The sequence below is a fragment of the Jaculus jaculus genome, chromosome 13 (genome assembly GCF_020740685.1).
Source record: "Jaculus jaculus isolate mJacJac1 chromosome 13, mJacJac1.mat.Y.cur, whole genome shotgun sequence".
NCBI classification, from domain to species: Eukaryota; Metazoa; Chordata; class Mammalia; order Rodentia; family Dipodidae; genus Jaculus; species Jaculus jaculus.
In genome coordinates, this window is record NC_059114.1 from 28,939,554 (window position 1) to 28,963,929 (window position 24,376).

At 44.4% G+C, this 24,376-nt stretch overlaps 1 protein-coding gene across 6 annotated transcripts; it reads left to right on the plus strand.

Annotated features, from left to right (window-relative positions):
* Positions 1-183: 183 nt before the first annotated feature.
* Positions 184-22,069, plus strand: Snrnp35 (small nuclear ribonucleoprotein U11/U12 subunit 35). 6 transcript variants are annotated; one of them, XM_045132725.1, is made up of 2 exons: positions 184-318; positions 21,242-22,069. In XM_045132725.1, exon 2 carries the CDS (start codon positions 21,245-21,247, stop codon positions 22,004-22,006), a length of 762 nt encoding a protein of 253 aa, XP_044988660.1. In that variant the 5' UTR covers positions 184-318; positions 21,242-21,244; the 3' UTR covers positions 22,007-22,069. The 6 variants fall into 6 exon arrangements, with proteins under 6 accessions (XP_044988660.1, XP_044988662.1, XP_044988659.1 ...); XM_045132727.1 differs by lacking the exon at positions 184-318 and adding an exon at positions 13,555-13,574; XM_045132724.1 differs by lacking the exon at positions 184-318 and adding an exon at positions 13,863-13,929.
* Positions 22,070-24,376: the final 2,307 nt, after the last annotated feature.

The window sequence follows — 24,376 nt, forward strand, 5'->3', positions numbered from 1 at the left end:
GCCGCAGGCGCCGCCGTCCAATCCGCGCGGCCGGGGGTGACCCGGGGGGTGCGCGCGCCCCGGCGGGCGGGCGCCGCGAGCACCCAGCGGCCCAGGGCTGCGCACTGGCGAGACGTGGTCTGCGGCGCCGAAGCACCGCGGGAAGGATGGGCAGCGGCGAAGAGAAACGCAGAGGTGCGCGGGTCGGGGTCGCTCGTGACCTGGAACCGCACAAACCCCGAGCGCAGGGCGGACACGGAGTCCCGCCCTGGGTGACGACCGCGTGGGAAGCCGCGTTTCCACGGAGACCGGGCGGAGTTTCCAGGATGACTGGGGATAGTGAGTGAAAAGCGCTCAACTCTTTCCTTGCCTAATCTCAAAGTTTCCAGCCGCCGAGTTTGCATGGCAGGGGAGGGGAGATGCGGGTCTATTTCTGTAGCAAAACGGAAAACATACGTAGGCCGCCTGACGAAGTCGGAAGGCCTGTCAGTTGTCTCCGGACCTGGCCTCCTGGCTTTGCTCTGACCCTCAGTACAATGCCTGGCCAGATGACTTTGCTGATCCCTCAGCTCTTTCCTTTACCAGCTTGTAACTTTGACGAGTTACTAAATAGAGCGAGCTTCAGTTATTCCAACGGGGCAATGACCGAAATCATCGGATAACACGTAGGACAAACCCCACCGAGAATAAGCTCACAAAGAAATGTTAGCCCCAGTCTTTCATTCTTCCTTTCCACAACATTATAGAACTACGAATACAGACTAGGTGGGAGGCTGAAGAAATGGCTTAGCAGGCCAGGCAAGATGGCGCTCCCCTTTAAATTCCAGCTCTCGCAAAACTGAGGTAGGAGAATCCCCTTGAGTTCGAGGCCACCCTGAGACTACAGAGTGAATTCCAGGTCAGCCTGATATGTATATATATATATTTTTTTTCTATCAGATGTATACCTGGCAAAGATTTTCTCCCATTCTGTAGGTTGCCTCTTTGCTCTATTCACAGTGTCTTTTGCCTGTACAAAAGGTTTGTAATTTCATGAGGTCCCAGCAGTTAACATGTGGTTTTATTGCCTGAGCAACTGGGGCTGTATTCAGAAAGTCCTTGCCAAGACCAATATGTTAAAGGGTTTCCCCTACTTTTTCCTCTAGCAGTTTCAGAATTTCAGGACTGATATTAAGGTCTTTGATCCATTTGGACTTAATTCTTGTGCATGGAGAGAGATAAGGATCTATTTTCATCCTTCTACAGATACATAACCAGTTTTCCCAGCACCATTTGATGAAGAGACTATCTTTTCTCCAATGAGTATTTTTGGCATTTTTGTCAAAGATCAGGTGTCTATAGCTACCCCAGCTTACATCTGGGTCCTCTATTCTGTTCCATTGATCTGCATGTCTGCTTTTGTGCCAGTACCATGCTGTTTTTGTTACTATTGCTCTATAGTATAGGTTAAAGTGGTGATACCACCCACTAGCTTTATTTTTGTTGCTCAAAATTGTTTTAGATATTTGAGGTTTTTTTGTGCTTCCAAAGGAATTTTTTGGTTTTTTTTTATTTTCTGTGATAAATGCCATTGGAATCTTGATGGGGATTGCATTAAATGTGTAGATTGGTTATGGTAAGATTGCCATTTTCACAATATTCATTTTTCCAATCTAAGATCAAGGGATGTCTTTCCATTTTCCTAGTGTCTTCTGCAATTTCTTGCTTGTGTGTTTTAAAGTTTTCATTGTAGAGATCCTTCAATTCCTTGGTTAAGTTTATACTAAGGTACTTTATTTATTTATTTATTTATTGATGCAGTTGTGAATGGGAGTGTTTCTCTAATTTCATCCTCTGTGTATTTGTTGTTAGTATATAGGAAGGCTACTGATTTCTGTGTGTTTATTTTGTATCCTGCTACATGGCTATAGGTGTTTATCAGCTCTAACAGTGTGCTGGTAGAGTCTTTAGGGTTCTTTATGTATAGAATCATGTCATCTGCAAATAATGATAACTTGATCTCTTCCTTTCCAAGTTGTATCCCTTTTATGTGTGTCTGTTGACTTATTGCTATGGGCAAGTCCTCCAATACTATATTAAATAAAAGTGAGGACAGTGGACACCCTTGTCTTGTTCCTGGTTTTAGTGGATAAGCTTCAAGATTTTCTCCATTTAGTATTATGTGGGCTATAGGCTTGTCATAAATACCCTTTATTATGTTGAGATATGTTCCTTCTATTTCCAGTCTCTCTAGGACTTTTATCATGAACGGATATTGGATTTTGTCAAATGCTTTTTTTTGCATCTAATGAGATGATCATGTGATTTTTGTCCTTCAGTCCATTTATATAATGTATTACATTTATTGATTTGCATATGTTGATCTATCCCTGCATCTCTGGGATAAAGCCTACTTGCTCGGTGAGAATGATCTTTCTGATATATTCTTTTTTTTCTCAATTTTTTTTAATATTGTTTGTTCATTTTTTATTTATTTGAGAGTGACAGACACAGAGAGAAAGACAGATAGAGGGAGAGAGAGAGAATGGGCACACCAGGGCTTCCAGCCACTGCAAACGAACTCCAGACGCGTGCGCCCCCTTGTGCATCTGGCTAACGTGGGACCTGGGGAACCGAGCCTCGAACCGGGGTCCTTAGGCTTCACAGGCAAGCGCTTAACCGCTAAGCCATCTCTCCAGCCCTTTTTTTTTTTTCTCAATTTTTATTAACATCTTCCATGATTATAAAAAATATCCTGTGGTAGTACCTTCCCTCCCCCCACTTTCCCCTTTGAAATTCCATTCTCCATCATATCCCATCCCCACCTCAATCAGTCTCTCATTTTTAAAAAAATTTTTATTTATTTTTGAATTTTCAAGGTAAGGTCTCACTCCAGCTCAGGCTGACCTGGAATTCACTATCCTCCTACCTCTGCCTGCCGAGTGCTGGGATTAAAGGTGTGCACCACCACACCCGGCTTCTCTTTTATTTGATGTCATGATCTTTTCCTCCTCTTATGATGATCTTGTGTAGGTAGTGTCAGGCACTGTGAGGTCATGGATATCCAGGCCATTTTATATCTGGAGGGAGCACGTTGTAAGGAGTCCTACCCTTCCTTTGGCTCTTACATTCTTTCTGCCACCTCTTCTGCATTAGACCCTCAGCCTTGGAAGGTGTGATCGAGATATTACTCAGTACTCCAGTCACTTCTTTCCAGAACCATGATACCTTCTGAGTCGTCCCAAGGTCACTGCCATCTGAAAAGAGAAGATTCTCTATCCAAAGTAAGAGTAGCATTAATATAAGGGTATGAATTTTAAGAGAAGTGCTTGCTAGGTAGTTTGGTTTCAGAGTGATGCTGGCTTCGTAGAACGAGTTTGGTAGGATTCCTTCTTTTTCTATTTTATGGAAAAGTTTAAGAAACACTGGTGTTAAATCTTCCCTGAAGTTCTGGTAAAATTCACCAGTGAATCCATCTGGGCCTGGACTTGTTTTAGTTGGGAGATTTTTGATAACTGCTTGGATCTCCATATTTGTTATAGGTCTATTTAAGTGGTTAATCTCATCTTGATTTAATTTAGGTAGGTCATATAAATCAAGGAAATCATCCATTTCTTCCAGATTTTTAAACTTAGTGGAGTATATGTTTTAATAGTATATCCCTATACTTTTTTGAATTTCTCTGATATCTGTTGCTATTCTGCCTTTTTCATCTCTAATTTTATTAATTTGTGTCTCTTCTCTTTCCTTTGGTCAGATTTGCTAAGGGTTTATCAATCTTGTTTATTGTTTCAAAGAACCAATTTTTTGTTTCATTGATTCTTTGGATTGTGTTTTTGGTTTCTATTTCATTAATTTCTACCCTAATCTTTATTATTTCTTCCCATGTACTGATTTTCAGTTTGCTTTGTTCTTCTTTTTCCAAGGCTTTAAGGTGAAGCATTAGGTCATTTACTTGCGACCTTTCTAATTTCTTAATATAGGCACTTAAAGCTATAAATTTCCCTCTTAGGATTGCCTTCATTGTGTCCCACAGGTTTTTGTATGTTGTGTTCTCATTATCATTTGACTATGGATTTTTTGATTTCCTTCTTGATTTCTTCATTGACCCATTCGTCATTTAGGAGTGTATTGTTTAGTTTCCATGATTTTGTGTATGCTCTGTAGCTTTTCTTGCTGTTGATTTGTAGTTTGATCCCATTGTGATCAGATGGAGTGCAAGGAATTATTTCAATTTTCCTGTATTTGTTAAGATTTGCTTTGTGTCCTAATATATGGTCTATTTCAGAGAATGTTCCATGTGCTGCTGAAAAGAATGTGTATTCTGCAGCATTTGGATGAAATGTCCTGCATATGTCTGTTAGGTCCATTTGTTCTATGATCTCATTTAATCCAGATGCATCTCTGTTTCTTTTTTGCCAGGATGACCTGTCAATTGATGAGAGTTGGGTGTTGAAGTCACTGTCTACAACTGTGTTTGGTATTATTTATGACTTTAGTTCTAGTAGTGTTTGTTTGATGAAATTGGGAGCCCCCATGTTAGGTGCATATATATTTAGGATTGTAATGACCTCCTGTTGGAGTGTTCCTTTAATCAATGCAAAGTGACCTTCCTTATCTTTCCTAACTAATGTTGGTCTGAAGTCTACCCTGTCAGAAATTAGGATAGCTACCCCTGCATGTTTTCTAGGTCCATGTGCTTGAAACACTTTTCCAATATTTCATCCTAAGATAGTGTCCATCCTTTGTAGAAAGGTGAGTTTCTTAGAGGCAACAAATTGAAGGATCCTGCTTGTGTGTGTGTGTGTGTGTGTGTTTCGAGGTAGGGTCTCACTCTAGCTCAGGCTGACCTGGAATTCGCTATGTAGTCTCAGGGTGGCCTTGAACTCATGGTGATCCTCCTACCTCTGCCTCCCAAGTGCTGGGATGAAAGGTGTGCATCACCAAGCCCGGTTTAAGATCCTGCTTTTTAAATCAGTCTGCAAATCTATGTCTTTTGGTTTGGGCATTGAGGCCATTAATATTAAGAGTTAATATTGATCCCAGGTCAGCCTGGACTAGAATGAGACCCTACCTCAAAACAAACAAACAAAAAAACCAGGAAAGAAAGAAAAGATAGGAGTTATTGAAAGGTATACATTTATTTTTGCCTTTTTTTGTTTTGTTCTGTAGTTCTTCCAGTTTTACCTTTGCTTTCTTGTATTAACTAGTATTTGTGTATGGTTTGTTTTTTCTAGGTTCCTTGTATGTGTGCTTTTCTTTCTCTTCAGCCTGGAGGAATCTTTCAAGTATTTTCCGTAGAGGTGGTTTTGTCTTCAAATATTCCTTTAGCTTGCTTTTGTTGTGGAATGTCCTTATTCCTCCATCTATTTGAATGGATAGCTTTGCAGGATAATGTAACCTTGGTTGATAGTTGTTATCTTTCAGAACATCACTCAACAACCTTCTGGCTTTTAAAGTTTGTGTTGAATATCTGCTGTGATCCTGATGGGCCAGCCTTTGCATGTGACTTGATTTTTCTCTCTAACTGCTTTCAATATATTTTCTTAGGTTTCTGTATTTAGTAGTTTAATTATAATATGGTGAGGAGAGGTTCTTTCTAGGCTTTGTCTGGTTGGTGTTCTAAAGGCTTCCTGTATCTGCATTGGCATTTCTTTCCCAATTTTGGGGAAGTTTACTTTTCTGATTTTGTTGAAAACACCTACTATGTCTTTGGAATGAAATTCTTCTGCTACTACTATACCCTGAATTCTTATGTTTGATCTTTTCATAGTGTCCTGGATATCTTGAAATTCCTATTCATACTTTCCTATTAATTTGTCTTTTTCTTTGTTGGACTGTATTAGATCTGCCACCAGGTCTTCTAATTTAGATGTTCTGTCCTCTCCTTCATCCATTCTACTGTTGAGATTTTCTATAGAGGTTTTTTTTTCTGTCACTGTGTTCTTCATTGCTAGTATTTCTGAGTGGCTTTTCTTTATTATTTCTATTTCCTTATTTATGTCTTGTATTGACCTCCTTATTCCATTAAATTGGTATCCTGTGTCTTCTTTGATTTCCTCTTTAATTTCTTTGAACATACTTATAATTATTCTTTTGAAATCTTTTGCAGGCATTTCTTCTAAATCAGTATCACTAGAGGTCATTTCTGTTGCATTAATACTTTTTGTGAAGCTAGGCATAGTGGCACATGACTTTTATCCCAGGACTCAGGAGGCAGAGGTAGGAGGATTGCTGTGAGTTCAAGGCCACCCTGAGACTACATAGTGAATTCCAGGTCAGCCTGGGCTAGAGTGAGACCCTACCTCAAAAACAAAACAACAACAACAACAAAAAAAACTTTTTGGTGGATTTATATTGTCTTGATTTTTTGTGTTTCTTATAGTATAATGTAGAGATTTTTCATCTTGGATTAATTTGATGCTTGGATTTTCGAATTAGCTGCAATATTATTAGATATATCAATCAATGTGATGTTATATATCTTTAAGGTAGGAGCTTAAGGTGTTAGGTGTGGCTCTTAAGACTCTTACAGTAACCAGAAACGTCACCCTTGATGTTGGATTTGCCTCCTATGAGAGTATTCAAGTAGACTGAGTGAAACAAAATACAGGCAGATTCTAAAATTTAACTAAACAATGGACACATTCAATGAAAAACAGCAGTATGTAAGTAGGTATTATGACAAGCAGATCCTCTAACAATGTCACAGTCCCTAAGGATATGTGTTGCCCCACATCCTTAATCCTGTCAAGTAGGAGGTTAAGATTTCTGGTTTGTAGCGGGTTCCAAGTCAGCTTGTGACCAAGTAAGATCCTTCCCCAGTGAAGGACAGAAGAGGAAACAAAGGCAGTATAAATCAGGAAGCAACAAATGACAAGCCCAAAATATAGCTTATTTAAGAATGGCTGCTGGGTGTGGTGGCACACTCTTTTAATCCCAGCACTCTTGAGGCAGAGGTAGGAGAATCGCCATGAGTTTGAGGCCACCCTGAGACTACATAGTGAATTCCAGGTTAGCCTGAGCTAGAGTGAGAGCCTACCTTGAAAAAAACAAACAAAAAAAGAAAAAGAATGGCCAATCCAACCATCCATCAGATTTAACATACAAATTACCCTGACATGGAAGGTGCAATTAGCAGTTCTGATGCAAGCCTTTATACCAGGTTTATTTGGCAGGTACTGACCTGGTGTAATCCCAGTTACCTTTGAAGATGGTTTTGGTCTCAATTATGCTGCACTCCCGCTTGGGTCACTCTGCTGTGCTGTGGGCTCAGGTAAGCTGGCCTGGGTCAGTGGATAGCTGCTCTGATCACCTAAGCCGTGTGCTTATAGGTGAGTTCCCTTCCCCAGGTCTCTGGTGCTTGCTGTTGCTTGCACTGGCAGTGGGGTGGAGGGAGGGTGTGGATGGTGGCTGACATTTTGCCGCTGGTCCTTGCAATCCTCTTCCTCTTGAGCCGCTTCTTTGGTCCATGCCATCCTCCCTTCATGTTTCTTGAGTTAGCAAGGAGCTCCGGTGTGAGTGGAGAATCTCCTTACCTGGTTTTTCCTGCAGCTCAGGCCTAGCCTTGTGGCTGTGGCCATCCGGACCTGGTTTCACAGTTGCTGGAGCCACTTCTGCCTGCTCCTGTAGTCTCTAGATGCTCTGAATCTCTCCTACTTCTCTGATGCAGTTGATAATATCTTATATACCTCACTTTTTATTTGCTACGTCCACGGCGACCTCGCCTGTGTAGCAAGCAGAGATGCTTCTGTACTGGAAGAGAGCTGAGGACAGAGGGCCAGCACTCTTCGGAGGGATGCCCCCGGTGACCCCTTGGCAGTCAGTTACTGTAATGGTTCTTGCTGCCCAAGTCACGGCGACCTAATTGCTGGCGCCAATGAATTGTTTTCTGCATTCTGTTTCTTTCCTGCTTTCTTCTAGTTGTTTGTCAAAGAACAGCTAGTTTCTACGCTATGCTTACTATTAATCATGTACGCAATCAGAGTACAAAAAACAATTTGAGTATTGAATGTGCCCCTCCTATGATTAGGGCAATGGAGGAAATGTATAACTCTACTAGGAATAAAAAATTAACTCTAGAACAGTTTTTAGATGGTGTAGAGTAGAAACAGCTTATGATGTTTTAAAACAATACTGATCCTGAGAAAGTGAAAGTAGAAATGTTGATCGGTAGTGTTCATAAGAAACATGACAGTTCTACAGAAAAGGAGTTACAAAACTTAGGCATTCCCACCAGGAAACTTCCTGGGGGATATGTTCAGTACTTGATCAAGGGCAAATGGCGGATTCCTAGAGCTGGAATCTACTTAGATCCACTCCCCTATGAGGGAGAATATGATAAATTCGGTAATAGATGAATGAATTATAAAGAAAAAAGGAGACTATGGCATTCTCTTCCATTTATAAAATGCTTAGCAAAGACACGTAAGCCTTGGTGCTTATACTCTAGACAAGTAAGAAAAGAATTCCTGGAAAACATTAAACCAGCCTTAAAATATTGGTGGTCTTTTGGATAGAAACACTTTTATAATAAATATGAGGATTATATAAATAATCTAATAAGTGGAAAGAGATGGCTCTCTGCTCGGTTTATAAAAAATAAATAACCTATTGTTCACCTTACATCCCTTACCCCAAGCTTCTATTCATGTAAAGCTGTGGTCAATGGGGCAAGACGTCCTTCTTAAAAAAAAGGGAACATTCCTGCCTGATAAATATTACATGTATGCTTACAATAGAACAATACTTAAGGTTGTTTAGATTAATGATTTCTGAGATCACTTGTTGGCTTGCTAAGTTTCCCTGTTCAATCTGTATAAAACCTTCATGAAACCTTCAGTAAATTGCAGCAGCAGCATATTCAACTTAGAGTGTGTCTGTCTGTCATTTCCTCGCCGAATCCCGAGTTCTCCTTGAGCCTTCGCCCTTGTTCTCCCTCGGTCCTGATCTCCCCGAGAGTCAGTCCGCGGCATTTATTTTTTTTCTTTTTGGTTTTTCGAGGTAGGGTCTCACTCTAGCTCAGGCTGACCTGGAATTCACTATGTTGTCTCAGGGTGGCCTTGAACTCACAGAGATCCTCCTACCTCTGCCTCCTGAGTGCTGGGATTAAAGGCGTGCACCACCACACCTCACTTTTTAGTAGAAGAGTGTATTTTACTTTTTTTTTCCCCTTGGCTTTTTCTCCCCTAGGCTGCTTTGGTATGGTTCCTATGCTGCCATCTTAACCAGAAGTCTGTTCTCTTCTTTTAAACTTTATCCATATTTGTTCAGGGGTTGTAACAACCTCTGGTGAACAGACCTAAGGGAAGCCATCTTAGGCCACTCAGACATCTTGACATTCTCAAGGAGTCATGCGAGGTTAAAGGTTAACACAGAGCAGTAACTACAAGCCTGAAGGCATGACTCCAGTAAAGACATCTAATGTTAGTCTGGCCCTGAGGTCAAGCTGGCCTGGGTACTCCGGTCTTACCTTTATCTGGTGCTCTGCCCAAGTTATGCTTTTGTAAATCATGCTTGCTTGCTCTTGCAAAACATACCTGGGGAGGGGATGACTGAAGAGTGAGGACTAGGTCATTTTTTTTTTGGGGGGGTGTTTGTTTTGTTTTGTCTTGTTTTGTTTGCCTTTAAAAAGTCACTATAAGAGCTGGAGAGATGGCTTAGTGGTTAAGCGCTTGCCTGTGAAGCCTAAGGACCCCAGTTCGAGGCTCGATTCCCTAGGACCCACGTTAGCCAGATGCACAAGGGGGTGCATGGGTCTGGAGTTTGTTTGCAGTGGCTGGAAGCCCTGGCGTGCCCATTCTCTCTCTCTCTCTCTCTAACTGCCTCTTTCTCTCTCTGTCTGTCACTCTCAAATAAATAAAATAAAAATTAAAAAAAAATAAAAAGTCACTATAAAAGTAGGATGGGGCTGTTCTTCAGACTGTGAGGGGCAGATGCTGGCTAGCTTAATGAAGACTCTTTTTTATTTTTTATTTTATTTTCTTGAGGTAGGGTCTCACTCTAGCCCAGGTCAACCTGGAATTCATTCTGTATTCTCAGGGTGGCCTTGAAGTCACAGTGATTCTCCTACTTCTGCCTCCTGAGTTCTGGGATTAAAGGTGTGTGCCACCACACCCGGCTATCCTTTTTAATTTTTATTCAGGCGGTCTTGTGCTCATTTCTGGTCTGGGACTCACTACATTTGGAGGTCCCTGCTAGGTATTATATTATTCTTGCTAAACTGCCCCCTGAATCTGGTCTCACAGAGTCTTGATCTCTTGGCACTCTACTCTGAGTGCGGGTTGGATACCCTAGGGGGCGGCTGCTGAGAGACATTCCTCAGCCCCAGGGACATTCTCCATGCCCCAGCAGGAAGGAGTGTCATCAGAGGACATCAGTACCACCATAAGTGGAGAGTCATCTAGTCTGAAAACCTCCAGAGGTAAGGGGGTTCAGTGGAAGACTGGACATGGTACTACTTCCCAAATCCCCATTGGTGGCAAAATATCACCCCACTCCTGGTCTGTCTGGTTCAGTTCCGTGTGGCCACATGCCTTTGTCTTTCTGTTTAGTGTTTGTTTTGTCCTTTTGTGTTTAGCATTTTTGGATCTTCCTAGGAAAACAGCTGCAGAAACTGAAAACTCCATCATGGGACAGACAAGCTCTGCCTCCAGCACATCCAGCCCATTGCAATGTGTCCTTACTAACTTTTCATTCTTCCAACAGCAGGCATCTGACTTAGGTGCCACATGTGATGCCTTCTCCTTGAGGAATTAGATTGGCCATCATTTGATGTGGGATGGCCACTAGAAGGAGCCTTTGACTTCCCAAATGTGTATCAAGTTGAACAGGTTGTCCTTAGATGACCTGGACACCCTGACCAGGTTCCTTACATTTTGACTTGAATTGAGATAGTTACTGAAAAACCCACTTAGTTTTGGAAATGCGCTAAGAAATGTCTTAAGCCCACCTCTGAGATACTTCTTTCTGTTAAGCCTAAGGACCAGAAAACTCCCCCCTCACAGGGATCCCTCCAAGCCAAAAGATAATTGAGGAGGGGATGACTGAAGAGGGGTAGGTCATTGTAAAGAATGAAGTTTTCTTTTGCCTTTAAAAAGTCACTGTAAAAGTGGGACGGGGCTGTTCTACTTCATGCTGTAAGGTGACAGACGCTGGCTGTCTATTATAATAAAGACTCTCCTTTTTAATTTTTATTCGGGCAGTATTCTGTTCATTTCTGGTCTGGGACTCCTACAGGGTGGCTGAGTACTGGGTAAGAGGAACCTTAGAGGAGGTGATGGTGAAGGGTCTGAAGCTTTCTATCCTCCTTAAAGTCAGCCCTGCTCCTCCAACACCAGAATGTCACACACCACCCCAGGAGGTCCTGAGAGATGAAATGGGCTTGGCCCTGTGCCTGATGAGTCAGGCTTAGTTTTTGCTGAGGGTCTATCAGTGTACTTTCCAACAGTGTTTGGATAAACTCGAAATGAACACACACCAAGCAAAATAGATTTAATGGAGGGTTAGGGGGATGCACTCTAGTGCTCCCCAGCTGACTGTACTTGAAGTTTTTATTCAGATTCAGGCAGTCAAATCTATGGGAGTCAGAGAGCTTGCATCAGACCACATTATGAGTTGCTCGTTTAGGTTTATTTTGGAAAAGCTGTGAGTTCCTGTCTTCAAGAAGCTCCACCCAAGGTGCATAGTCTTCTATGTCTCCAGGCTTAGCATGTGCAAAGATTACTATTTTTTTTCCAATGAGTTTCATCTTTTTAAGGTTTTAAATTTATTTTTTTTTTGTTACTTTATTTATTTGAGAGCGACAGACAGAGAGAGCAAGAGGCAGAGAGAGAGAAAGAGAGAGAGAATGGGCGCTCCAGGGCCTCCAGCCACTGCAAACGAACTCCAGACGCGTGCGCCCCCTTGTGCATCTGGCTAACGTGGGTCCTGGGGAACAGAGCCTCAAACCCGGGTCCTCAGGCTTCACAGGCAAGTGCTTAACTGCTAAGCTAGCTCTCCAGCCCTTAAATTTTGTTCAGATAGAGAAAGAGAGAGAATTGGTGCTCCAGGGCCTCAGCCACTGCAGTAGAACTCCAGACGTTTGCGAGTGCATGTGTGACCTTGCACTTGTCTCAGCTTTGTGCTTCTGGTTTACCCCTGGGATCTGGAGAGAGATCAACCACTGGTCCTTAGGCTTCACAGGTAAGCGCCTTAAGGCTATGCCATCTCTCCAGCCTTTCTTCTTTTATAAGTGGTCTGATGAACCAGACATATTGCTGTTTTTGGTGAGTAAAGTTTTTTGTTTGTTTTTTTTTAACTGTACAAAGAACAAAGTACAGGTAATTAATCCAAGGGTCAACAAATTGGAAGGCCAAGTATTTTAAAACCAAGAAAATGGATTAAGCTGGGCTGGAGACATGACTTAGTGGTTAAGGCGTTTGCCTGCAAAGCCAAAGGACCCAGATTCAATTCCCCAGGACCCACGTAAGACAGATGCAGAAGGTGGAGCATGCATCTGGAGTTCATTTGGCTGAAGGCTCTGGCATGCTCATTCTCTCTCTGTCTCTATCTGTTTTTCTCTGCTTCCAAATAAGTAAATAAAGTATTTTTAAAATAAAAGAAAATGAAGTCGAGTGCAGTGGCGCACACCTTTAATCCCAGCGCTCAGGAGGCAGAGGTAGGAGGATCGCTGTGAGTTCGGGGCCAGCCTGAGACTACCTAGCTAGAGTGAGACCCTACCTCCAAAAACCAAAAAAAAAAAAAAAAAAAAGGATTAAGCCAAGACAAATTGTTGGCAAAATCCTAGTGTCAAGATACTCTTTTGTGGGCTGGAGAGATGGCTTAGCGCTTGCCTGTGAAGCCTAAGGACCCCGGTTCGAGGCTCGGTTCCCCAGGTCCCACGTTAGCCAGATGCACAAGGGGGCGCACGCGTCTGGAGTTCGTTTGCAGTGGCTGGAAGCCCTGGCGCGCCCATTCTCTCTCTCTCCCTCTATCTGTCTTTCTCTCTGTGTCTGTCACTCTCAAATAAATAAATAAAAAATTAAAAAAAAAAAAAGATGCTCTTTTGTTATTGTTTTGGTTTTGAGGTAGGGTCTTACTCTAGCCCAACCCTCCTTGAACTCATGGTGATCCTGCCTCTGCTTCCCAAGTGCTGGAATTAAAGAAAAGTGTGCGCCACCACACCCAGCAAGATCTCTCTCTCTCTTTTTAATAAATAGATTTATTTAATTTATTGACTTATTTATTTAAGAGACCGCGGCCTTCCAGAGCTTCCAGTCACTGCAAACGAACTCCAGAAACGTGCACCACCTTGTGCAGCTGATTGACATGGGTACTGGGGAATCCAACCTGGGTCCTTAGGCTTTGGGACGACGTCAAAACAAGCTAGAGTGAGAACCTGCCTCGAAAAACAAACAACAAAAAACCCGCCTAGACAAAAACAAAAACAAAGCTGGGCGTGGTGGTGCCCGCCTAATCCTAGCACTTGGGAGGCAGAGGTAGGAGGATCGTCGAGAGTTCGAGGCCACCCTGAGAGAACATAGTTAATTCCAGATCAGCCTGGACCAGAGTGAGACCCTACCTCGAAAAAAAAAAAAAAAAAAAAGAACAGCTAAGCCATCTCTCCAGCCCTCAAGGTATTTTTTCTTTGGGGGTGCGGGGGGGCGGTTAACGTAGGGTTTCACTCTGGCCCAGGCTGACCTGGAATTCTCTCTGTAGTCTCAGGGTGGTCTCAAACTCACGGTGATCCTCCTACCTCTGCCTCCCAAGTGCTGGGATTAAAGGCGTGCACCACCCACGTCGGGCTATTTATTTAAAAACAAAACAAAAACCTGCCTTTGACGTGTGTAATTCGATTTCTTAAAGCAACAGGAGCTCCGCCGGTGGCGAATCTGCCGCCGCGGACGCGGAGCTCGGCTGGGGCGGGCAGGACCGCGCGGCCCGCCCTCCGCCGCGTCCGCTGCCCGCGAGCCGCCCACCGCTGGCTGAGTGGTGAGTGGGAGCCGCGGGCCGGGAGTGGACGAGGCCGCGGGGAGGGAAGAAAGGGAGGCGCCGCGCTGCGCGTGAGGGGCGCCGCGTTGAGACCTGGCGCACGGGGCCCCGGGGCGGGCGTGGCCGGGAGGACGGCGGTCGCTCCCGCGTCCGGCGCCGCTGCGCATGCCCGGGGCGGATGTGGCCGTCTGGCTTCACTTCCTGGAAAGCTTCGGTCAGTCCTCCTTTTCGTAGACCCCTGAGAGTGACACTATCCAACCCCCACCCCCCCAGGTAGGGTCTCACTTTAGCTCAAGCTGATTTGGAACTCTGCTCCCAAGTGGCCTCGAACTCGCAGCGATCCTTCTACTTCCGCCTTCCTAGTTCTGGGATTAAAGGTCTGCGCCACTACCAATGGCTGGCAACACTGTTGCTGAGACAGTCTCAGGTAATCCTGCGTTGGCCTCTGTGTAGCCTAGGGTGGCCTTGAACTCCGGCCTTCACCTCCCAAGTGCTGGGATTACACATGTATCACTACTTATGGCTTTGAGACTAGCCTGGGTTACATTAAAGAGTATCTTTGGGTTAGAGAGGTCAGTGGTTAAGGCGCTTGGTTGCAAAGCCTGACTACCCCGGTTTGATTCCCTAGTACCCAAATAAAGCGAGATGCAGTAAAGTGGCACATGCATCTGTGAGTTTGGTTGCAGTGGCCGGAGGCCCTGGCGCGGCCATTCACCCCCCCTCCCAAGTAAATAAGTAAAATATATTTTAAAAAATCCAAAGCCGGGCATGGTGGCGCACACCTTTAATCCCAGCACTCAAGAGGCAGAGGTAGGAGGATTGCCATGAGTTCGAGGCCACCCTGAGACTACATAGAGAATTCCAGGTCAGCCTGCGCTAGAGTAGACCCTACCTTGGAGAACAACAACAACAAAAAAATTAGGTTTAGCTGGGCATGGTGGACCCTACCTCAAAAAAAAAAAAAAAAGTTTTATTTGTTTATTTGCAAGAAGAGGAAGGGCATGTCAGACTCTTTAGCCACTGCAAATGAACTCCAGATTCATGCACCAATTTGCATATGATTTTATGTGGGTACGGGGGAGTCAAACCCAGGTTGTTAGACTTTGCAGCAAATGCCTTAAGCACTGAGCCATCTCTCCAGTCCAGTTCTTTGTTTTTCATTTCATTTTTTTTTTTTATTATTGTGACTGTATGCATATGTATACATGTGGAGGTCAGAGGATAACCTCGATGCTATTTTGTGTCTGGCATCATGTTGGTGCTGAGAAAGATCAAGGTGGGCTTGGCAGACTTGTTAAGTCAGTGCCTTTAACCACTGAGGCATTTCCTCAGCCTCGGTTCTTTTTCTTTCTATCTATCATCTTATCTATCTATATATTGACAACTTCTGTACTTAAAGACAACTGGGTTCTTGTTTTGATTGCTACCATGTGATGGAGGAGGAGTTAGACTCTACTCCAAGAACTGAAGGCTTAGTAGAAAGGAATCCAGACGAGAAAAAGACTAAATTCTCCTTTTTTTACATGGAGAAATTCTTGGTATAAGAGAGAAAGACACAGGCTGGAGTGATGGCTTAGTGGCTGAAGTGCTTGCCTGTAAAGTCAAAGAACCCAGATTCACTTTCTCAAGACCCAAGTAAGCCAGATGCACAAGGTGGCACATATGTCTGGAGTTCATTTGTGACAGCTGAAGGTCTTGGTGCACCCATTCTCTCTCCTTGCCTCTCTCTCTCTCAAATAAATACACTTAAAAAAAGCTGGGTGTGGTGGTGCATACCTTTAATCCCAGCATTTGAGAGGCAGAGTTAGGAAGATCACTGTGAGTTTGAGGCCACTCTGAGATGACATAGTGAATTCCAAGTCATCCTGTGCTAGAGTTAGGCCATACCTGGAAAAAACAACAAAAAAGAGAAAGACACAAATGATCAAAACCAGAACCTAGTAGTGAAGTTGATTCACTCCTGTCATGTCTTTGTTGCTGTGGCTCTGCATCCTTGTACTGGTACCAGAGAGGCGGCTTCTTCAGAGTTGCTTGTGAACTAAAACAAGCTCCTTTTACGAGTTGGTGGAAGGCAGTCCTATGTTGGCCTGTCTCTCATTTGAATATGTTAGATGGCCCTTTTAAAAATCTGACTTGAAGGCTGAGCATGGTGGTTCACACCTTTAATTCCAGCACTTGGGAGGCCAAGGTAGGAGGATCCCCCTGAGTGTGAGGCCACCCTGAAGCTACAGAGTGAATCCCAGATCAGCCTGGGCTAGAGCAAGACCCTATCTCAAAAAACAAACAAATGGCTGAAGAGATGGCTTAGTGGTTAAGGTGCTTTCCTGCGAAGCCCAGGGACCTATGTTTGACTCCCCAGATCCCAGGTAAGTCAGATATACAAGGTGATGCATGTGCTAGGTTGCACATTCGCACAAGGTGGCAGGTGTCTGGAGTTCAGTTACAGTGGCTGGAGGCGCTGGTGTGCCAATTCTCATTCTCCCTCTCATTAAAAATAAATAAATTGGGCTGGAGAGATGGCTTAGCAGTTAAGCGCTTGCCTGTGAAGCCTAAGGACCCCGGTTCGAGGCTCAGTTCCCCAGGCCCCACGTTAGCCAGATGCACAAGGGGGCGCACGCGTCTGGAGTTCGTTTGCAGAGGCTGGAAGCCCTGGCGCGCCCATTCTCTCTCTCTCCCTCTATCTGTCTTTCTCTGTGTGTCTGTCGCTCTCAAATAAATAAATAAATAATTTAAAAATAAATAAATAAATAAATAAAATCTGGGCATGGTGGCACACGCCTTTAATCCCAGCACTTGGGAGGCAGATGTAGGATCACGGTGAGTTTGAGACCACCCTGAGACTATATAGTTAATTTCAGGTCAGCCTGGGCCAGAGTGAGATCCTACCTTGAAAAAAAAAAAAATCTAATTTGAACAAACAGCTCAGTGAATTTTGATGTAGTTAGAAATTAGTTCCCCAGCACCTATCAGGGGGTGTCCTAGGACCTGGGAGATACCAAACCCAAGAGTGTTTGCTGTGGGAGAGGCACAACTTCGTGGGGAGGTGTAGGAAGCCAGGCTTGGACCAAGCGGTGGCGGCTGGTTCCTAAAATGAAGATGTGGGAGGCAGAAAGGAAGGCAGTATTCCAATCAGAGAAGATTGGAGCTTGGGAAGGAGTTACATTCAAAGAATAAGGAACAATTCAAGTCTAAAAATAGTTTGTGAGCTGAGTGTGAGCACATGCCTGCATTCTCAGCACAAAGGAGGCTAAGGCAAGATTGCAAGCTTGAGGCCCCAGGGCTACACCATGAGACCTGTCTCAAAAACAAGTAAAAATTAGTTGTTTTTTTTTTTGTAGGCTAGGGTGAGAGGTCTTGATGACAGTACTTAAACTTTGGATTTTTATTTTATTTTATTTTCTTAATTTTTATTAGCATTTTCCATGATTATAAAAAAATCCCATGGTAATTCCTCCCCCCCACACACACACTTTCCCCCTTGAAATTTTTTTGTTTTTTGATTTAGTGTTTCTCTAGCCCAGACTGACCTGGAATTCACTATGTAGTCTCAGGGTGGCCTCAAACTCACAGCAACCTCCTACCTCAGCCTCCTGAGTGCTGGGATTAAAGGCATGTGTCACCACACCTTTGGATTTATTCTGTGGGTTTTTGGATTCTTCCTGAGGCGTGCATAGTGGTGTACACCATTAATCCCATCATTTGGGAGGCTGAGGTAGGAGGGTCACTTTGAGTTCCAGGCCACCCTGAGACTACATAGTAAATTCCAGGTCAGCCTGGGCTAGAGTGAGATCCCACCTCGAAACTCCACCCCCCCTCAAAAAAAAAAAAAAAAAAAGAAATCCCACAATATAGCCCATAAGCAGTTGATCATTCCCCTTTCATAACCCATCAGCTAAAGAAAAAAGAGCAAAAATGTCTTTAAGAAAAAAGCTGAGCAAGAGGATGAAATTATCTATTTTTGTTTTGTTTTTGTTTTTGAGGTAGGGCCTCACACTGGTCCAGGCTGACCTGGAATTAACTAGTTAGTCTCAGGGTGGCCTCAAACTCAAGGTGATCCTCCTGCCTCTCCCTCCCAAGTGCTGTAATTAAAGGTGTGCGCCACCACACCCGGCTGTTTTTTGTTTTGTTTTGTTTTGTTTTGTTTTTCAAAGTAGGGTCTCACTCTAGCCCAGTGCTGGGATTAACGGCATATACAACCATGCACGCCTCAGGAAGAATCCAAAAACCCACAGAATAAATCCGAAGGTGTGGTGGTGCACACCTTTAATCTCAGCACTCAGGAGGCTGAGGGAGGAGGATTGCTGTTAGTTCGAGGCTACCCTTAGACTATACAGTGAATTCCAGGTCAGCCTGGGCTACAGAGAAACCCTACCTAGAAAAACCAAAATAATAATAATAATAAATAAATAAATAAATAAAAAATTTAAAAATATATTTAAAAATTTATTTGCAAACACCACGGCCTCCAGCTGCTGCAAATAAACTCCAGACGCATGCATCACTTTGTGCATCTGGCTTTGCGTGGGTACTGGGGAAGGAAATCGGGTTATTAGGCTTTGTAGACAAGTACCTTAATTCCTGAGCCATCTCTCCAGTGCCACCTCCCTTTTTTTTTTTCAAGGTATGGCATTTTTCTAGCCCAAGTGGACCTGGAGTTCATTCTCTAGTCTCACAGTGGCCTCAAACTCACTGAGATCCTTCTCCTTAGCCTCCCAAATGCTGGAATTAAAGGTGTGCACCATCAAACCTGACCTCCCTATTTTTTAAAAATATATTTTACTTACTTGTGAAAGAGAAAGAGGCAGAGAGAGAGAGAGAGAGAGAGAGTAAGCACGCCAGGACTATTAGCCACTGGAAACTCCAGATGCATGCGCCCCCTTGTGCATCTGGCTTATGTGGGTCCTTAAGAGTTGAACCACGATCCTTTGGCTTTGCAGGCAAGTGCTGTAACTGCTAAGCCATCTCTACAGCCCAGCCCACCCCGCCATTTTTCTTTAAAAATTTTTTTAAAGTGTTTTTGGTTTTTCTAGGTAAGTTCTTCTTGCCCAGGCTGCCCTGGAAGTCACAATGTAGTGTCAGGGTGGCCTTGAACTCATGGTGATCCACCTACCTCTGCCTCCTGAGTGCCGAGTTAAAGGTGTTTTTTATGTATGTATTTGAGAGAGAGAGAAAGGCAGATGATAGAGAAAGAATGCACCAGCCACTGCGAAGGAATTCCAGATCCACATACCACCTTCTGCAGCTGGCTTTGTGGGTCCTGGAGAATCATACGAAGGTCCTTTGGCTTTGCAGGCCTTAACCGCTAAGCCATCTTTCCAGCCCCCAATTTTTTCTTAAATTATTTGCAGGAGGAGAGAGGGAGGGAGAGAACACAATCAGAATGGGCATGCCATGGCTTCCAGCTGTTGCAAACAAACTCCAGATGCATGTGCCACTTTGTGCATCTGGCTTCATGTGGGTACTGGGGAACTGAACCCAAGTTGTTAGGCTTTGCAGGCAAGTGCCTTAACTGCTGAGCTATGTCTCCAGCCCCAAATTTTTGTTTTTGTTTTTTCAGCTAGAGTCTCACTCTAGTTCAGGCGGAACTGGTACTCATTCTGTGGTCCTAGGCTGGCCTCAAACTCACAGCAATCCTACCTTATCCTCCTGAGTGCTGGGATTAAAGACATGTGCCAGGTCTCTTGTCACTGCAAATGAATTGACCACTTTGTGGGTCTGGTTTTATATGGGTACTGAGGAATTGAATCAAAGCCAGTAGGCTTTCAAGTGCCCTTAACTGTTGAACAATCTCCTCTATCGCCTTGTTTGTTTGTTTTTGCTTTATTTTTATTTATTTATTTGAGAGTGACAGAGAAAGGGGGAGGGAGAAGGAGAGAGAGAATGGGCGCACCAGGGCCTCCAGCCACTGCAAACGAACTCCAGATGCATGCACCCCCTTGTGTGTCTTGCTTACATGGGTCCTGGGGAATCAAGCCTCAATCTTGGGTCCTTAGGCTTCACAGGAAAGTGCTTAACCACTAAGCCATCTCTCCCAGCCCCATACCCCCTTATTTATTTTGAGGCAGGATCTTACTGTAGCCCCAGCCTGTTCCAACTCTCTCTATAGCTGGCCAGGCTGGCCTTGAACGCAAAGTAATATTTCTACATCAGTCTCCACAGTGCTGGGAGTAAAGGTGTGTGCCGCCACATCTGGCTAGAATTTATTTACTTATTTGTATTTTCAAGTCAGGGTCTCATTTTATCCCATGCTGACCTGAAACTCACTCTGCAGTCCCAGGCTAGCCTTGAAATTGCAGCAAGCAATCCTAACTGCCTCCCAAATGTTGGGAGTAAAAGTGTGTGCCACCATACCTGGCTTAAAAGGTTTTTGTTGTTGTTTTGAGGTAGGGTCTCATTCCAGGCTGACCTGGAATTCACTGTTTAGTCACAGGTGGCCTTGAACTCACAGTGATCCTCCTACCTCTGCTCCCAAGTGCTGGGATTAAAGATTTACACCACCAGGCCCAGCCTTTTAAAAGTTATTTTTATTTATTTATTTATTTTGTGTGTGTAGCCCTGGTTGGCTTTAAACTTTTTTAAAATAAAAATTTTATTGCTGGGTGTGGTAGTGCACAGCTTTAATGCTAGCACTTAGCAGGCAGAGATAGGACTGCTATGAGTTCAAGGACAGCCTGGGACTACAGATTGAGTTTCAGTTCAGCCTGGGTTAGAGTGAGACACTACTTCAAAAATAACCAAAAACAAATTTTTAAAAACTTTTTTATTGAGACAGGGTCTCAATATTTAGCCTGGGCTGGCCTCAAACTTGTGATCTTCCTGCCTCAGCTTCCTGAACTACATTTAGATTTGAGCCATCACGCCAGATCTCTAACTAATTTAAGGTGTCTGAAATGTGTGCTTCTCAGATTTCACCTGGGGCCTTATGCATTCAGGGCAAGTAAACAATAGTGAGCTCCTCACCCCAGAGAGGCATGCTGGACCCTGATAAATGGCTATGGTAATAGAGTTGGTACATGCCCTTGCGTGGAACTCTAGCACACTATCTGTGCTTCCTGAGGAAAGTTTAGAGGTCAGGTCAGACCATCTCTGGGAGGCCAGCCACCTGACTGCAATGTTGCCTGCCCCTTACTGCCTGTGAATCCTGAACTCTATGGTGCTCATTGCCTTCCCTGTTTTCAAGAGTGGCTGATGAAGTTGAGTGTGGAGGAGGGTCTTGAGTCCAAGGGCAGCTTCGTGTTATATAATGAGATCCAACCCCCTCAAAGGGAGTAGCTGGACATGGATGTTTCATACCCACTTGTTTTCCTTCTAGAACATGAATGATTGGATGCCCATTGCCAAGGAGTATGACCCGCTTAAAGCTGGCAGCATTGATGGCACAGATGAAGACCCTCATGACCGTGCAGTCTGGAGGGCCATGTTGGCCCGATATGTTCCCAACAAAGGTGTCACTGGAGACCCCCTCCTCACCCTGTTTGTGGCTAGACTGAACTTGCAGACCAAAGAGGACAAATTAAAGGAAGTCTTCTCCCGCTATGGTGACATCCGGAGGCTCCGTCTGGTGCGGGACTTGGTGACTGGCTTCTCCAAGGGTTATGCCTTTATAGAATACAAAGAGGAGCGTGCACTGATGAAGGCTTATCGAGATGCCGACGGCCTGGTGATTGACCAGCATGAGATATTCGTGGACTATGAGCTGGAGCGGACCCTCCGTGGCTGGATCCCACGGCGGCTGGGGGGTGGCCTGGGTGGGAAAAAGGAATCTGGGCAGCTGAGATTTGGGGGACGGGATCGGCCTTTCCGAAAACCCATCAGCTTGCCAGTTGTTAAGAACGACACCTATAGAGAGGGGAAAAGGGGACACAGGGAGCGATCTCGGTCTCGAGATAGACACTGGGACTCCAGGCCCAGGGATCGAGACCATGACAGGGGCCGAGAGAAGAGGTGGCAAGACAGAGAGTTGACCAGAGCGTGGCCAGAAAATGACTGGGAAAGAGAGCGGGACCTTAGAGAAGACAGGTTCAAGGGGAGGGACAAGAGGGACAGAAGCAAGGAGAGGTCCAGCAATAGAACATGAGAAAAATGTAATTGTTTTTATGTGCAGTGTAATGGTGGAATAAAGCCTGATGAGAGTTTGGAATAATTTTCTGCTTTTTAAGGTAAGGTCTCACTTTAGGCCAGACTGACCTGGAACTCACTCTATGGAACTCTAGGCTGGTATTAAACTCACAGCAATCCTCCTAGCTCTACCTCCTGAGTGCTGGGATTAAAGGTATGCACCACCATGCTTAGTTTAGGTTTTTTTTTTAATTAACTAATTTATTTGAGAAAGAGAATGGGCATGCCAGGGCCTCCAGCCACTGCAAATGAACTTCAAATGCATGTGCACCCTTGTGCATTTGGCTAATGTGGGTCCTGGGGAATCTAACCTCTGTCCTTTGGCTTTGCAGGCAAACGCCTTAACCACTAAACCATCCCTCCAGCCCTAAAAAAATGAAGTTATATAAGCAGAGAAAGAGGGCGTAGGTGTGCTAGGGCCTGTGCTACTGCAGAGGACCTCCAGACACAAGGCATGCACCACTGTGCATCTGGCTCCATGTGGGTTACGGGAGAATCTGACCTAGGCAGTCACACTGTGCAAGCAAGCTCTCTTAACTGCCCAGCCCTGGAATAGTGTTCTTTCCAGCACAAAGCCAAAGTTCAAGCAGACATTTTGAACTTACCTTCATTGCATAGTTGTAATTTTTTTTTTTTTTTTTTGGTAGTCATGTTTTATTTTTGTCTTGAGGTAGTGTCTCACTGTAGCCCCAGCTGACTTAGAACTCGCTGTAGTACCAGGCTGGCCTTGAACTCAGCAATCCTTCTACTGGGCTCCCCAAATGGCTGGGATTAAAGGTCTATGCCACCATGCCTGACAATAATGCTGAGTTTTGAGCCCAAGGACACAAACATTGGTAGCCAATCACTTTACTTCAGTCACATCTCCAGTCAGGGCAAGTTACTTAAACAATTTGTAAGCAGTCACTGTTACCATTTCATTTGGCAATGCACCATGTCTAATCTATGGCCACATCACCCTGAGCACACATGGTCTCAGTTGATCTTGGAAGCTAAGCAGGGTTGCGCCTGCTTAGTACTGGAAGAGTTTATACTGACTTCTCCCATCAGTCTGGCAAATAGAGGGGATGTTGGTCTAACATCCTTCACCTAGCCATGCATGAGGGCCCACACCTGTAATCCCATCACTGGGAAGGCTAAAACCAAAGGATTGCAAGTTTGAAGCCAGCCTACGCTACATAACAAGACGCTTCTTAAAAAAAAAATTAGAGCTGGATGTGGTGGCTTACATTATTAGTCTCCAGCCCTTAGGCTCAGGCAGGTGGATTGCCATGAACTCAAGGGCAGCCTGTTCAACACAGTAAGTCCAGGACAGCCTGAGCTATAGAAAGAAAAAAAGGGAGAGAGGGAGAAAACAAAGGAAGGGAGTCTTTTATACTGACAGGACTCCTGGGGCCCCTCATTTGTTACAATGCTATCTACCCTTTCCATCTTCATAGCAGGCACCAGGACAAGCATCTGGGTCAGCAGGCAGCAGCTGTCAAATAAACAGAATTCTGATACAGTGCAAAGTGCTGACTCTTCTTTCTTGGCCGGCATTTATGATTACAAAGCAGCACTGTAGGGCTGGGATCCCAGGCAGTCTCCAATCCTGGGAAAATACCCTCCACAGAAGTGACAGTGAAAGGTGAGGAGAAGGAGGGCACCACTCAAAGAACCAATGCAGATTTGCCTTCTTCTCTGCCCCGATTTCTTGTTTGCTCCGAGCACAGCTTTTGTGGACTCTGACCAAGAGCCACACCACTCATCTCTTTCAGACAACTGGCATTTACCACTGTACAAATGCCTGGGGATGGAACTCGGGGGTTCCAAGTGCTGCAAGGTTTCCACCACTAACCTGCAGCCCCAACCCTCACTGCTAGCTTTTGTGATTTTATTTTTCCATGATAGGGTTTCACTCTAGCTCAGGCTGACCTTGGTATTCACTCAGTGTGGTCTTGAACTCCCACAATCCTCCTACCTCTGCTTTCCAAGTGTTGTTATTAAAGACATGAGCCACCATGCCTGGCTTTTTTTTTTTTTTTTTTTTTTTTTTTTTTTGGTGTTGTTTTGTTTTCCGAGGTAGGGTTTCACTCCAATCCAGGCTGACCTGGAATTCATTATGTAGTCTCAGGGTGGCCTTGAACTCACAGTGATCCTCCTACCTCTGCCTCGAGTGCTGGAATTAAAGGCGTGTGCTACCATGCCCAGCTTTTTAAATACTTACTTGAGAGAAAGAATGGGCCCACCAGTGCTTCCTGCCACTGCAGACGAACTCCAGATTCATGTGCCACTTTGTGCATCTGGATTTACATGGATACTGGGAAATCAAACCTGGGCTTTCAGGCTT